General features: G+C 36.2%; 1 protein-coding gene across 5 annotated transcripts in view; it reads left to right on the forward strand.

Moving 5' to 3' along the window:
* The window catches only part of Snup (snurportin-1), a 121,589-nt gene that overhangs the window by 51,311 nt on the left and 53,633 nt on the right, over positions 1-16,645 (forward strand). For 4 of the 5 annotated variants that reach the window (XR_016549336.1, XM_090403562.1, XM_090403560.1 and 1 more), the window contains exons 5-6: positions 4,665-4,770; positions 11,297-11,394. Coding sequence is in view for 4 of the 5 variants with exons in the window: in XM_090403562.1 (XP_090259688.1) it covers positions 4,665-4,770; positions 11,297-11,394 (204 nt within the window). In the remaining variant the exon portion in view is untranslated. The remainder of the gene's footprint in view (positions 1-4,664; positions 4,771-11,296; positions 11,395-16,645) is intronic. The other variant, XM_090403563.1, reaches the window with a different exon arrangement.

Here is a 16,645-nt window from a genome sequence, read left to right on the forward strand (position 1 = left end):
GTGTACTATGTATTCTCAAATCGTCTACTCAAACTCCCCCCCCCCTCGATTAAATCCTGAGTGTGCCACTGTTTGGCGATGATGCAAAGTTGGGTAGAGCAGTAGTTAATACAGATGATGTCGAAATTTTGCAGGGTGATTTGGATAGGTTGTCAGACTGGGCTAAGGAGAATGGATGTCAGTTTAATGTGGCAGAGTATAAGGTTATGCATTTTGAGATGAAAAGATTACCATCTGTATACCACATTGGTGGAATTGTACTCCAGGAAATTGATGAAGCCTGATACTTGGGAGTGTTAATGGATAGTGAGTTAAAGTTTAGGGGGCACATAGCAAAAGTTGCTAAAGCAGCTCTTCTGATCATTTGGTTGAAGAAGAATACTTTGACAAGCAGGTAATTGTTACTCTTTATTGAGCCTTGATAAGACCCCCCCCCCCCCATCTTGACTACTGGGTGCCAAGGTTTCCTTGGTGATGAGGCAAGTGACCAGGATGGTAGCAGGTCTATGGAATGAACTTTATAAGAACAGGTTGAAGATTTGTGTGTTACAGAAACTGATTGATAAGCAGAAAAGTGGTGATATGATTGAGACATACAAATTACTAAAGGGTTTTTACAAGATGAATTCAGAGGAAATTTTTGAGAACATGTCTGGTGGTAGGAGAACTAGGGGCCCATCCATGGAAACTGCAAAAGTGTAGTTAGCAAGAGTGTTAGAACTAGGTTTTTTGCTTGAGAGAGAGAGAGAATAGTGAATGAGTGGAATAGTTTGCCAGAGTCTGTTATGGGTGCCATGACTGTGAATGAGTTCAAAGTATGATAGATACTGTGCAAATGTTGGATATTTCTTGACATGATGCTTAGGGCTTTCCTCGATGCATCTGAGGACTCTTTGGAGTTGCCCGTAATAGTAATAACTTCATCTGGAAAGAAAATTACTTTCTGGTATGCAGAATATTATTATTATTATTATTTCGGGCGACTCCAGGAGTCCTTGGACTCATCGAGGGAGGCCCTAAACATCATGTTCACACAACTATATGATTACATTCTCACAGTATCTATCATACCTTGTCTTGAACTCGTTCACCGTCATAGCACCCACAACAGACTCTGGCAGCTTATTCCACTCATTTACCACTCTAAAAGTAAAGAACCCAGCTCTAACACCCCTGCTAACCACACTCTTGCCCAGCTTCCATAGGTGTCCCCTAGTTCTCCCATCACCAGTCCTGATCTCAAAAATATCCTCTGAATTAATCCTATAGAATACCTTTAGCAATTTGAATGTCTCAATCATATCTCCCCTCCTCCACCTATCAACTAGTTTCTGCAACCCACAAATCTTTAACCTGTTCTCATATGGTTCATTCCATAGACCTGTTATCATCTTAGTCACTCGCCTCTGGATCCTCTCCACCTCCTCCCCATCAAGAAGAAACCGAGGTGACCAAATCTGGGCACAGTAATGGAGATGAGGTCTTATCAAGGCTCGGTACAGAGGTACGATAACTTGCTTGTCTCTGCTCGTCAAGGTATTTTTCAACAACCAAGTGAGTTGATGAGCTGATTTAGCTACTTTTGCAGTGTGCCCCCTAAACTTCATCTCCTTATCCACCAACACTCCCAAGTCCCTGGCCTCATCAATCTCTTGGAGTACAGTTCCACCAATGTTGTGTACTGCTGCTAATCTTTTCACCCCAAAATGCATAACCTTACATTTTGTCACATTAAATTGACATCCATTCTCCTTAGCCCAGAACTCCAATCTATCTAAGTCATCCTGCAAGACTTTGACATCTTCTGCTTTCACAATTGCCCTACCCAACTTTGCATCATCAGCGAACAAATGAATTGTTCCACTTACATCCTTCCCTATATTGTTAATGAACAGATTAAACAGCAGTGGTCCAAGAACAGAACCCTGCGGCACACCACTAGTCACAGGCCATCTTTTGGACTCTACTCCTGAATAAACCACTCTTTGATATCTCTCCATCAACCAACCACCTATCCATCTCACCAACCCTATATCCATTCCCATATGTTGTAGTTTACGGATTAGTATTCCATGTGGTATCCTGTCAAACACCTTTGCCAGGTCCAGCAGTATCACTGTAAACCCATTTCCCTTATCCAGTTCAGCCATCATCTTGTTATAAAACTTGAGCAAGTTACTGAAGCATGATCTACCCTTCACAAAACCATGCTGTCCCCTGTACAGTATCTTGTTTTCATCAATCCATTGCTGTATTTTTCCCTTGACTACTTTCTCCAAGTCCTTGACAACGACTCCTGATATGCTGATCGGTCGGTAATTTGCAACCGTAGTCTTGGATCCTCCTTTATGCAGTGAAACTATTTTCCCCTCTTTCCACACCTTCGGGACTAAGCCAGACCTGAGACTCAGATTAAACAACATGGTCAAGGGCACTGATAATTCTTGAGCCGCTTCACGCAAGACCCGTGCTGGTATACCATCCAATCCCACAGATGTGTTCACATTAAGGTTCTGTAATAGACTAGTCACCTCCACTTCATTCATCACTATTCCCTTATAAACTAATGATTCCTTCATTTTTTCAATGTCACCACCTGGATGATATGCTTTTGCAAAGTGCGCGCTCAGTAACTCCACTATATCGACTGATTCAGTGACCTCTTTACCATCGTCATTCCTTAAAATCATTTTGCCGTGTACAATTTTTTTCTTGCTTGCAGCATATTGAAAGAACTGTTTTGGATTCTCTTTTGCTTGCAAAGTTAGTTTCCTTTCATAATCCGCTTTTGCTTTTTTTACCGCACTTGTTACCTTTCTGGTCTGCACTTTATACCGTTCGTGTGCCTGCAGGTCACCCCTTTCATTAAATTCCCTCCACAGTTGTTTCTTTCTTTGCAGCTCAAGCTTAATGGTGTTATTCATCCATTTAACCCCTACTTGTTTTACTATTCGGACCCTAGGTATACAATCAGCCATTACCTCATGTAAATGCTCCTTGACCACTTCCCATGCTCTATCGACGTCCAGCCCTTGCAGTTGTGCATGCCATGGCACTGATCCAAGCAATCTCCTAAGCTTGTCATACTTGCCAGCACGGTAATTCCACATATACCCTGTCTTAATCGAAAATTCCACACCTTTAGCCACCTCCCGGGTGATCTTATGATCACTCTCACCAATAGGTAGCAACATAGTCATATTCATTACAGTCAAATTCTCAGATGCTATTACCAGGTCAAGCACTCTCACACCCCTAGTATTTTCAATTACATGCTGTCTCAGATAGTTATCCCTTAATAATTGAATAAAATCCTTTTCCTTCCTCACATGTGTCCTCTCCTCCTTCCAATCAATGTTACCATAGTTGAAATCCCCCATAATAATCACCCTCCTTCCACTCATTTCATCAATTTCCCTATGCATGCTATCTCCACCATCTATTCCATCACCTGGTCTATAGCAGCACCCAACTGTATATTTTATTCTGCCAGTCTCAATCTCACACCAAATAGCCTCAAATGAGCTCCTTTCACTATCCTGCGATACAACTTCAATTCTCCTTGGCTGCAGTTCATCAGCTATCATCAACAATACCCCCTCCCCCCATTTTATTCTCTCTGTCCCTCCTAAACGCACTATAACCTACACATTCTATCCCACTAACTATATCTTCTTCCGTCAGCCATGTTTCCCTAATGCCAATAACCTGTGGCCAGGAAGAGCCAATCAAGGCCAAAAATTCTTCCTTCTTGTTCCTAATACTCCTGGCATTAGTATACATGAAATGCAGTGATCCCTTAGTCCCACCCCTATATTGATACGTTATTCTAAATGACCCATTCCCATTTTTTGTCCTTAGTGCTGGCTCGGGTACATTATATACATTCTTACACTCATCTGTCTCACTGATGTCTGCATATCCATTCCCCCCCCCCTCCTTGGTAGTTCTAGTTTCCCTGGTTTTGCACATCCATTTTCACTTCATTCAGCAACACTCTTTCCAGTCTCCCCACACCAAGTCCATTCAAATGCAGGCCATCCATCTTGTATAAGTCCTTTCGCCCTTCAAACTCATTCCACACGTCCACGAATTCCACACCACACCGTCTGCATAACCCACGTATAATGTCATTTGTGATTATGGCCCTCCTCCTAAACTCCTCTCTGTCATACCGTGGCAACAGACTAACCATTCTAACTCTGTCACTCTTTTCTTTCGCTACCTTTAACAATACTTTCAAGTCCTCTCTCATAAAAAATTTATCACCTTTCAATTCATTCGTACCCGCCACAATTATTAATTCTTTCACCCTCTGTTTTTGCACTCTAATACTCTCACTTACATCCTTAAATTTCGCGCCCGGTACAGATATGTACAGATATGTTGGATAATTTTAATATTTAAATAAAATAACCCAAAAATGTTCCTTAAATAGTTATGAAATATCAAGACAGCTTGATGTTAAGCCATCAAAATTCTTTGACACTGTAATTAAAAGTCCTCTACATAAAATGTCTACATTTTTATGTACATATTATAATTTAAAATTATCACATTGCTAGGAGAGACACAATTATTTTATTTCTCATAAATAACTTCCTCTTAATTCATAATATGAATATAATTATATTAATTTCTAAATAAATAAATACTCTCTATAGGGTGAAACGAAAGCTTATACCAAGAGTGGCTATTTAGTAAATATTTTTCCATCTCACCTTCCTGGAGGAAATAAAAAACAAAATCTGGGACATACAGGTAATACAGGTATAGTGCAAATTTTATAGTGTGTGTGTGTGTGTGTGTGTGTGTGTGTGTGTGTGTGTGTGTGTGTGTGTGTGTGTGTGTGGGTGGATATTAGCCATATAACAATTCTTATTTTCAATTCTTATTTAAAAATGTTTTGCTACAATACTTAGAACTTAGAATCTTGCAAAAATAAGATATTTGCAGTGTGAGAGAAATGAAATAATGTGACATTTCGCAATTATTATTTCATATGTGCATTATTAGTTTACATTTGGGATGATAAATATTTCATATTATACAAAGTGTACCTAGCTGCGCTATTTGAAAATATAAGAAATTTGTAAAATAAATAACTAAAATTGTTTTTAACAGTTAAGTAGTAATCCTTTATTATAAAATTGATTAAATGAGGTAATGATTGCATGCTAACCATTTAGCCTGGTTTGCTGAGTGTTAGCACATACCTACTTTTCAGTCAGTAGTCTGTGAATTCAAATCCTGCCAGGGCATTGATGTTTGTGATTATTTTGTGTTTTAATCATTTCGTTTAGCTATAAAATGGATACGTTTCTAAGCAAGCATTCAAAAATATATACTCTTTCTCAACATTCATCCATGACTCACTGACAAATTGCCATTGAGTGTGGTGTGTTGGTCTGGGTACTCCTAATGCAATTTTAAAGTATCTTTTCTACTGACAAAAAAAGGAAAATGTGGATATAAAAGGAAAACTATACTCACTCAAGATCATTTACTAATTAGGAAAAGCAAAATAAATCCAAGATTGTCTGCTGTAGGCTTGGAGACTTGACAACTAGTGGGATTAATTTTTTTGACATGACAGTCCATTGAAGATTGTTGGAAGCATGGAGGAATGCCTACAGACCAAAAAAGAACCAACTGTTGATGAAGGCTATGCAGAAAAAAGAGACAGTGGGTAAAAGTGAACAAAGATTGGACTGTTGATAGAAGGTCATATTCTCAGATGAGAGCCATTTCTTTGTTCAAGGAAAACGAGTAGCCTTTGTTCACATATCAGTTTGCTGAGAAGACATCTCCCTCCTACCTTTAACAAGCTCCTAAACACCCAGCTAAAAAGATGATCTGAGGTTGTTTTACATATGACGGCCTAAGATCACTTTTTGTACCTGTTGATGGTATGATAAAAAGTGACCCATAAAAATGTTGGAGAAATGAGTGGTCCCACAGATCCAGAAAGACAAAACTCCTCTTCCAACAGGATCTCACTCCATGCCACACTTCAAAAAAAAAAAATGAAAGAGTTCCTCAAAAATTAACATTCACTTGCTTCTGTGACCAGGTAACTCTCCTAACATTATATCCAATAGAAAATTTGTGGGTCATAGTGAAAAAGAGACTTAGAAAATTAAATTGTGATACAAAGGATAATTTAATATAATCTATTATAAAAGTATGTTTTCGAGATGCAGAAATAAGAAAAATGTTCCATGTTGGTAGAGTCTATGCCTTAAGTGAATTAATGAGCTTATTAGGGACAGAACAGCACATTAGGTAAAGTTGGAGTTTAATTTTTATATTTATTTTCTTGCAGAAATAAAATTTTTCTTAAAAATGTGAGTGTTCGGATTAATTTATTTGCTGCTGTATATGTACTGTAGACGTACAACCTTTTATCATTGGGAATTACCTAAATTTTAAAAAAATACATAATCACAGATTATGTTAAGTATGTTTATTCATGCTCTTGTTAGGTATTAGTGTAGAGGGAGGTAAAAAGAGTGAGTGATTACCATCATGTCAGCCAGATATACTTCATTGATAATTTAGTTACCTGTGCGTGAATTTTTTGAAGAGATTCAACATGTGGCATATTTTGAAAAACATTCTTGCTATTTGGGACCCTAAAACTGACAAGACAATAAATGGTATTTAGACATTTCCAGCAGTTCCATATTGCTTTGAAAAGTTTAAGAGCAAAATTGAAATAATTCAATATAGCACACTTTCCCGTTTGATTTATTGAATTGGAAGACATTTCATGATTGCATTTGGAAATCAAACCTGTTAGTTCTCAGTTGGAATTAAACCATTAGCATATAAATCCCATTATATGCATTTCTTCTACCTCACCTATTCCTGTATCTGTGACTTGTGCAGCTGACTCATGTAACTATGGGTATATTAAGGCTCTGGGACAGCACATTACCTGTACTGTCCCTTTGCTTTTTAGTAGAGGAAGTGGGTGACAATCTTCATTGCAACATGCATATAATTTGCACTTTTTTTTTTTAACATTTCATACCATCATGAATCATACGGTAGCAAGTTGTAACAGTCTATATTAGCTTGATGTCAATGAAGCAGTAGGCCTCATCGACCTCATGCATTGGTTTGTAATGTTATGCTCAATGGCCTGTCATTGCATTCTAGATGGAATTCAAGCTTTTTATTCAAAAGGCATCAATTACTTACTGAGCTGTAGCAGCTTCACACACATGCATACATGCCTATATATATATATATATATATATATATGGGTGTTCTAAATATGCACTATGATGGTGCAGAATAAAAAATCAAACTGAAGTGTTGCCCAGCTAAATGAGTCAGTAGTGATGTTTTCATCAATGGACCAGTCCAAATTGTGAAAAGTCGGTTACAGGAATCTTAACTCCAAACAGTGAAGATAAGAGCAGTTAATAGGAAGGAGGTGGAGCTAGTATAGGAATTTCAGATATGTGAAATATTACATAATTGGAATTAGTGAGACAAAGAGGACCAAAAACAGAATTCCTTATAAATAATAATTGAGATGATTAATTCAGGTAGTTTTGTAATATGTAATAACAAATGAAGATAAAATTTTTGAATGAGAAGTATTCTTAGATTGATGCAGATCCATTTCCAAATGGGAGATTGGAATATGGTTGGATGTGGTGAATGTTTGTATTGAGTAGAGATTCTGATTCTAGTGTGCAACTGTCAGGTTTGTTTTGTAATTTAACACTTACTTGCCATTTATCATCCTATTCAGGATTCTAATATTTTACAGTCCGATATTTTTTTATCCTTAGATCAGATTTTCAATATTGTCTCAGTTTCCAAAGCTTAGCCCTATCTTAGACAGTTTCCCAGATCCGCATCTCATGTACCTGATAAATTTCACTGTACATTTTCAGGCTAATTTATGTATGTTTCTACAAACACACAAATTAGCCTGAGCAAAACTCAAGTAATCTGGAAATAAAAAGCAGAACACAGTGGTAAAAAATACTCAACAGGCATGCAATCAAAAATACATACCCATACTTGAAATAAAAAAAAAAGCCATCAAAAGCCTGAAATGTGGAAAGACAGCGGGAGTAGATGATATTCTAACAGAAATGCTCACATATGGAGGTATAAAAGTCTTTCAGTGGCTCCACTGCATAGTTCAGAAGGCCTGCACAGAGGTATGAATTCCAGATGATTAGAGTAGAGCTCTCATAGTACCTATACATAAAAAGGAAAATAAAACTTAATGTGAGAATTGCAGAGGTATTTCCCTACTGAGTGTTCCTTGTAAGATTTATGCAAATATACTTGAGAAAGGTGAGAGATGAATTTCATTGCCCGGTGTCCCCGTTTATTGGAGACCTAAAGTGTCTTGAAAAAGTTCCATGTTTGGTCTCTAAAGTAGGCTTTCCAGTCTATGTAAAAATATATTAAAAAATATAAAAATAAAATAAAAAAGATTTTTTTTTTTTTTTTTTTTTTTTTTTTTTTTTTTAAATCTTTAGCCTACCCACAGTACCAAAAAAATTTGCAAATAACCTTTTGTGGGTGGAAACAACATAAAAAAAAAAAAAAAAAAAAAAAAAAAAAAAAAAAAAAAAGAAGATACATCTCATTACCAGAAGTATAGAAAGTCATTTGAAACCTAAGAATGTGGAAAGGAATTACCATAAATGGTATGTCATGTAATGCTCAAATATAACATTTCTGGGACTTTGGTCAGATGTTCAATCTTCACCTTCTCGGTGTACCTCAAATGAATGAGGATGTGCTGTCAATTTGGAACTTAGCATACCAAATTGTACTTGTCATAAACTAGAAATAAACATGTATGTATGAACATAAGGTTTTGTGTTTGTCGGGATGTCAGGTGGTTAAACAAGCCCTCCCACATCCACACACAAACTGCTTTTGTTAGTGAAGGGTGAACAGTGAAAATCAGCTACTGGTACAATCACATCAGAAAAAAATGAAGATAGGAACTGGCTTTATAAGGAATATCAATAGAAAGAAAATCAAAATGGCAGAAAAATTGGAAAAGTACCATGTGGGCATAATTATTGTTACTGAGACAAAGAAGAACCAAAACAGGTGAGATCCTACTAAGTGATAAATATAGGATGCTATATTCAGGCTATAATGATCAAAGAAAGGAAGGAATAGCATTTAACACCAAACATGAAGATAAACTTCTTGATCAGAAGGCAGTTTTGAGTAGTTATGTGGGCAAAGCTTGAAAATCGGGAAATGGACAAAGAATGTTGGAAATGGAATGTTGGCACAGAAAGTGGGACCATTAGTGCCAATGGTCCCACAGAAAGTTCCCCTAAGAAAAAATTCAGGAAATTTTTCATATTGTTATGAGAACTTAGCTCACATGAAGAAAATGGAAAGGCTATCCTTGTTGGAGATCTGAACAGCAGAGCAGAAAGTGAATCACGAAAATAGAATTAGTGTTACTGAGACAAAGAAGACTAAAACAGGTGAGATCCTACTAAGTGATAAATATAGGATGCTATATTCAGGCTATAATGATCAAAGGAAGGAAGGAAAATTTGAAGAAAATGTCAAGATAATTTCTCTTCGGGAAATGGAGTCATTACTAATACCATGTTCTAGCATAGAGATGTGCACAAATTCATATGGAGAGAAGACACAATAAGAAAAACCTCATTGGTGATGTTTTTGATAGCAATATTTTCATGCTGCTTCAAGATACAAGAGTATACAGAGGATTTAAAATTGAAGTGATCATCGGTTGTAAGTAGGATAAAAGTAAATATCACATTGAAAAGAATGATATGTTTTTATGTTAATCAACCTCTAGTATGTTAGTACCGTTTATGGATGGTTGGGAAAGGAGAAACTGGTTTATATTTGATTTAAAAGTCTGTATTTTGTATTCTTTGGGAAACACATAAGGGGAAAACTGTTCCACAATATAGCAGTACTGACGGGGAAAAGAAACTTGTTCTTGAGTTTCGAGGTGTAGTGTGAAGGGATGTTGGGTGGCACTGCATGTGTTCCAGCTGACTTAGTACTGAGTGGTGGAATTTATTAATGCTATTTCACATGAACATTTGCCATGGAAATATTTATAGAATACACATAATGTAGAAACGAAACACCTGTATGAAAGTGGATAAAGTGAGTTGATAAGAGATGGGTTGTTAATCAGTATAATTGTCCTCTTCTCTATTAGGTCAAGTTTTTCAAGGGACTCCACCCCAAATGTGAGAGTAGTATTCAGAAGTGAAGTAACATCTTAAGCGAAAGAGAAATCCTAGGTTTTTGGAAGCTGAGGAGGCAATGGTTGTGATGTCAGGGTGATTTCAAGAAGAGAAATCTCATCTTATCTGGAAATTTTAGTGTTGTCAAAGGTAATATGGGTTTTGGCATCATTGAAATTGATGAGGTTTTCTGAACCCCATCGAAGAATGGCTTGGAGATCACAATAGAGTGAAGTGGTGGTTGATGTTCTCTAGGTTGAAGTGATTTGTCTAGAGTAAGGTTTATCAAATGAAAGGAGTGCAGTCTGCTGTCATCTGCAAAACTGTATTGGTTGGGGATCAACTGAAGTAGGTCATTGATATATACAGGGTGTCCCAAAATTCACGCAAGAAGTAATTTTGATAGAAAACACAGGTTTTTAATTAAAAATTGTAATTTCTTATTGATTCATAAAGTATACGGTATAGGGTTATGCATGGAATAGCATATCGGGTAAATGGCCTCCACGACTTTGCTGGCACGTACGCACTCTTTTGTCGAAATTTTCCATGACCATTTTGCATAAATGTGGCTGAATTTCATTGATACAGCGCTCAATTTCCTCCTTCAAGGCATGAGTGGTCATGGGCTTGTTGGCATAAACCTTAGACTTCAAAAAACCCAAAGGAAAAAGTTCAACGGCATTAAGTCACATGATCTAGGCGGCCAATTCTGATCACCAAAACGGGAAATGACACGACCAGGAAATGACTCATGCAGTAATTGAACTTCCAACTACTAACCGCATTCAAACTTGCTTAACTTTTTGCGTGAGCCATTAGTAACAGAGGCTCTACCAATCGACCAACCTTATATAACTACAAAGTACATAGATTTAGATTATGCTAATTCATATTTGGTAATAATTATTTTCTATGCAATAAATTAGAATTGCAAATCATTCAGCACATTTTCTTTGATTATTCGAATTTTTTGATTCAGAGGTGTATTGTGATAAAAATAGGTTTTATTATCTGCAGTATAATTTTATGAATGGAGGCATTTTTTAACATTTTAGGATACAGCTTGCTAGATTGTATTTACAATGAAATAGAGAGAACTTATTATGTTCTTGATATCATGTGTTGGAATTCTCATCCAGTGTTTGATTCTGAGGTAAGATAATTTTTGAATATTTGTGTTTTTCTATTGCAATTTGAATAATCTGTGTAGATTAGAATTATTTGTGCCTTGAATTGTTAAATAATATTTTGTTTATTTATATAATATTTAATGTAGTTTTTAATTTAATAATATGTAATGTAGACTGAATAATTCTTATTCAGTAATTCTGCTAATTCTTTTTTGTTATTAAGTTATTCTGTTATTCTAATTATTACTGGGTGCTTGTCACCTTTGTGGCATCATTTCTGGTTCAGTGATGCTAGACTGCTACAGAAAGATTTATAGGTTTGAATCTAGTCACAGACTAAAACTTTTTATGCAATTCTAATTCTTCAGCTGGTTCCCTGAATTATTTGGGCATCAGATTATATTCCCCTTATGCGTATGGCTCAGACTATATCTCTGTGTATGTATCACACTATATTCCTGAGCATTTTTAATATCTTAACTACTCTGTCAGATTAAAAATCTGATTTTCTTGTGGTGCTTTTGAAATGCACATTTGCATCCTATAATGGATGGCAACAGAAAGCTTATCACAGAAACAATGTCCAGTGGCCCTCATTATCAGTAGCTTCTTATTGCAATCTATTAAGGCAACAAGTTACATGGTGTAATCCCTAATATAATATATAAAAGGCCATTATTAGCAAAATTAGCCATGTCTGGTCTGGTTGGCTGAGTAGATGACACTGCTTTCCCTCCAGTCTTGTAGGCTAATATCTTTCTTATTTTAAGTTACTTGAAGTAACTTAAAAAAAAAAAATTTCATTTTGGTGGTCTAGAGTAGGATTACTATTATCTAACCCTTTACCTACCTACAGTGCTGATATATGTTGCTGTAACTATGCTATATTTATAGCCTTTCATGGGTGGGAGGGGATGAATTCAGATTTAAAAAACATTTAAACAGAATTTCCCTTGCATAAGAAAGGAAACTACAAATCTATCTATATTTACTTATTAACTATATTATAAGTTAATGAAAATTCCCAAGTCCTGAAACGATTGAAAATCATACCCAAAAATGCTCTGTGTTGGCTGTTTGTATTATGCTGAAAAATATCAAAATTAGAGATAAAAATAGGCTGTAACAATGATGATCAGCAGAATGGGGTTTTCTTAACAGTGAAAAACTAAATAACTGAGAGGAGACCTCCACTTAGCCTCTGAGTAATGCAGAGAACTGACCAGTGTGTTTTCCCAGATGACATTACTAAATATCCTTCCAGATTGCTGTTCCTTTCATGGATTAGTTATCATTAACACCATACTCCTATGTAAAGATGTGTGTATATATAAGGTAGCCATAATTAACCTCCACTTATTCAAAGCCTTATGTAGCCTGATCTATGTAACCAAATTTGGTAGGGAGATGAGACTAATCAAGACATGGGAAGAAGGATTCTGCAAAAAAAAAAAAAAAAAAAAAATCAGTTCAAAAACTTCCTGATAGGGGGAATATGGCAGTGTACAGCTTTGAAAAAAAAAGGCATTGAAATGGACAGACAGATGAATAACGAAGACTAAACTAAAATGAAAGATTACCTGTATGTATTGCACTTATGATAATACAGCAATAAAACATTTAATATCGATTGAATTTAGCATAATAATTATTGTATTACAGTTACTGGAGCATAAGTATTGTCACAAGCCTGTTTCACAACTCAAGCACATTGAGTTCACCCATGTGAAAGAGGGCCTGGTTCAGTGTGGCCACCATGTTCGTGTACTAGAAATTGCATCCTGTACACAGTATTCTCAACAGTGGAATGTAACATGTATGAAGAAATGTTCGTCACAGTCTGATATGTTATCCTTTAAGGCTGCCAAGTTAGAGATACTGCCACAATAGACATTGGTCTTCAGGTAATCACATATCAGGGGAGCGAGGTGGCCATTCAACTGGAAACAAGTGATTAATCATTCTTTCTTCTGTGAAGTGATGAAGAAGCTGCTGTACCAGTCATGCAGTGTGGGGAGGTGCTCTGTCTTGCATAAAAATGGTCTCATCCAGACATGTCATTGCTGAAGTTACATAATGATGAAACTGTTCAGCATATCGCGATATTTCCATATGGTAATAGACAAATTACCGTTCCTGTTGGAGTGATGTTCTTAAAAACATAGAATTTTACAGACATAGAATACTAGTTGTAGTGGTGATGGAGGTGGGCAGTAGATGGCGTTGATGGAGATGATTCGTAGTTGAGGTTCGGTGTAGTGGTTGAGATAGTTGTAGATGTCCTCCCACGATGAGTCTTCAGACTCCTTGGAGGTGTCAGGAATAATAATAATGAAAGGAATGGCCCTATTATAAATATCTGATGTGAAGCCACACCAAATGGTAATTTTTGATGTAATGAGAATTCCTGGAATGCGTGGGGTGATTTGAATGCCCAAATTTGACAAGTTTACAGTCCCCTTCAGATAAAAACGTGTCTCATCTCCCCACAGAATTTTCCAAGCTCGGTATTGTTGAACTCCAGTCTTACCAGAAACATCAGAGGAAATATCAGTCACTTATCATAATCATCGTGTAACAGCTGTAGTATACAGCTGATCTTGTATGGATAAAATGTAGTAATTTTGCACAAGACTTTCATGATGTGGAATAAGGCATATCCAATTGTTGTGCTCAATGGGTGCTGCTTCTATCAGCAACATTTTCTTCCAAACCATCGATCTAACTGTGTTGGCTGACACAGGACCATTACACAAGTTCTGGCAGGTTCTAAACTCATGAAGAGTGGCTAGTGGCTGATGCCATTACATTCATTAATGTAAAATAACTTTACAAGTGATGCGCGATAAGGTAAAATGAGGCACATGTTGAACACGACTATCGATAAGAAGTGTTTATGAAGTTTTCCCTTTACTTTGACTCTTATAATGCCAGTAAAATAGGTGTTCAATTTTGTTTTATGCAAATTTTTGGATTCCTGGGCTACAACAGCACCATTTCCCCCCCCCCCCCCCCATCACAACTTTTCAAACTAATTTTTTTTTTCATGGCCTCCCTCCCTCATGTCTTGATTTGCATCTCCTTACCAATTTTGGCTGTTAGATTGAGCTACATAGGCTCTGAATAGAAGTTTAATTATGACCTCCCTGTATATTGTGTTCATTCCATGTGAATATAATATACAGGAAAAAGAAAATGACTGTAAGTGATACCCATTTAGCTTTGAGCAGGTTAAAAACACACATCACATTAAAAAAAGAAAAGTGTACAAAACGTTTTTTTTTTTTTTTTTTTTTTAATAAGCATTTTTCTTATGAACTGTAGACTTGAAGTACAGTCAACTATCTCTATCTTGCCATAGTGAATTAAAAAGGGGGCAACAGAAATGTGGTGTTATAGTGGATGTTTTCTGCACTGAATTTTCTTGAGCTCTTTGACTTTGGACTTCAGTTGACTTTTTTTGGTACTTTCCTAGTGAGCATCTTTGTTAAAATGGTGTTTTATGTAAAGTTTGAGGAAAAAGTAATAGAGTTTGTACAAGTACCAAACCTTAGGCACTTCTTCTTCTTAAGGTTCTTAGCTGCAAGTACTCCATTTTCTTCTATCCTTAGCTAACTCCTTCCAGTTTTACACGTTCAGCTCTTTCATATCCATTTCAATGTTATCCATCCATGTGGCAAAAAAGAAAACGAATTGATTCTACTAATAAAGCCGATGTGAGGTATTCTGCATAGAAAAATCAGAACTTAACGGTGGACAGTCTTAGAAAACAAATTGCAGCAAAAAGCTTGTGGTAAGTCAACGTACATATGTAGAGAATACAGGAGGGAAAAAAAATTCTTACCCACAGTACTAACATATAATAGGTTGTACTGTTTTATGATTGGGATTCACATTAAAAAAGAAAGAGAGAGTAGCTAAAGAAAAGTTCTTGATGCTGTTGAAAAAACCATAGAAATGGAGGAAAGAATATCACAAAAAGAATTTGATAATGGTGGCACACACTGAAGAAAAGCATATTTTGGATGTTCTGGTGTAATTACTTCATTGTAATAATTACTCCAGAAATAATAAATATCAAAAATATTGTAATATGGAGGTACAAAAGTTTTATACTGGCTAAGCTGCATAATTCAGAGGGTTGAATTCCAGATGGTCTGGACAGAGTGCTCACAGTACTCATGTATGAAAAGGGAAGTAAATCACCTTGAGAATTATACAATTATACAGGAATTTCCATACTGAGTATTATGATTTGTGTAAGCATGCGTGGGAAGCAAAATGGACTAAACTACAGAACAGTTTTCTAAGGAGTTATGTGGGAAAAGTACTTGGTGATGATATTAACAGAAAGAATAACGAAACCATCATCATCAACATCATCAAATTCCTGCCATGTACCCTCAAGGGGTGTACAGGATATGATAGTATTACATGAAAAAAATTACATCATTATTAATTTCCTATCTACAATTTTCCTCCAAATCAGTCTGTTACTTGTCAAGACTCCAACATTATCAGATCTTATATTTCTATCGTCTAAGGCACTTTGTACCGTATCAATCCACCTATATCTTGGTCTTCCTCCGAGTTGTTTTGCTGCAAACCTGGCAGAGAACACTTGTTTTGCTAATCTTTCTTCACCCATTCTGTTTAAGTGACCATAGATTAGCCTGAGATTAGCTCTGCTAACGCATTCCTGGATGCTGACAGTGTCAAGTTCTTTCCTAATATCATTGTTTTTAATATGATATTGCCATTGATGCCATCTGTTTTCCCCTATAATCTTTCTCAGGACTCTCATATCTGCGGTCTCTAGTCTTTGGTCAAGTGCTTTACTTCTGACCCAGTTCTCAGATCCATAAGTTAAAACTGGTTTGAACACTGTCTTGTATATAGCTAATTTAGTGTTTTGACTAATTTCTCTCTTATTCCATATGAATTTATTCAATTGACTTCCCACCATACCAGCTTTGCTGATTCTGTTGTCTATTTCTATATTTAATTTACCATCTTCACTAAAAATCGTGCGTAAGTAGCTGAAATGTTTTACTTGTAACACAGGTTCTCCATTCACAACACAGTTGACATTTTCAACAATTTTCTACTTATTTTCATTGTCTTTGTCTTTTTAATGCTGACCTTCATACCATATCTATTACAACAGTTATTCAATTTAGTCAGAGAATCTTGCAGACTTGTAGCAGATTTATTTAGAAGTATAACATCATCTGCATAAAGCAAAGAGCTGATATTAACATCTCCAATCTTGAT

Source organism: Typopeltis vanoorti, chromosome 14 (genome assembly GCF_054136105.1).
Source record: "Typopeltis vanoorti isolate ZY-2024b chromosome 14, IOZ_Tvanoo_1.0, whole genome shotgun sequence".
Taxonomy (NCBI): domain Eukaryota; kingdom Metazoa; phylum Arthropoda; class Arachnida; order Uropygi; family Thelyphonidae; genus Typopeltis; species Typopeltis vanoorti.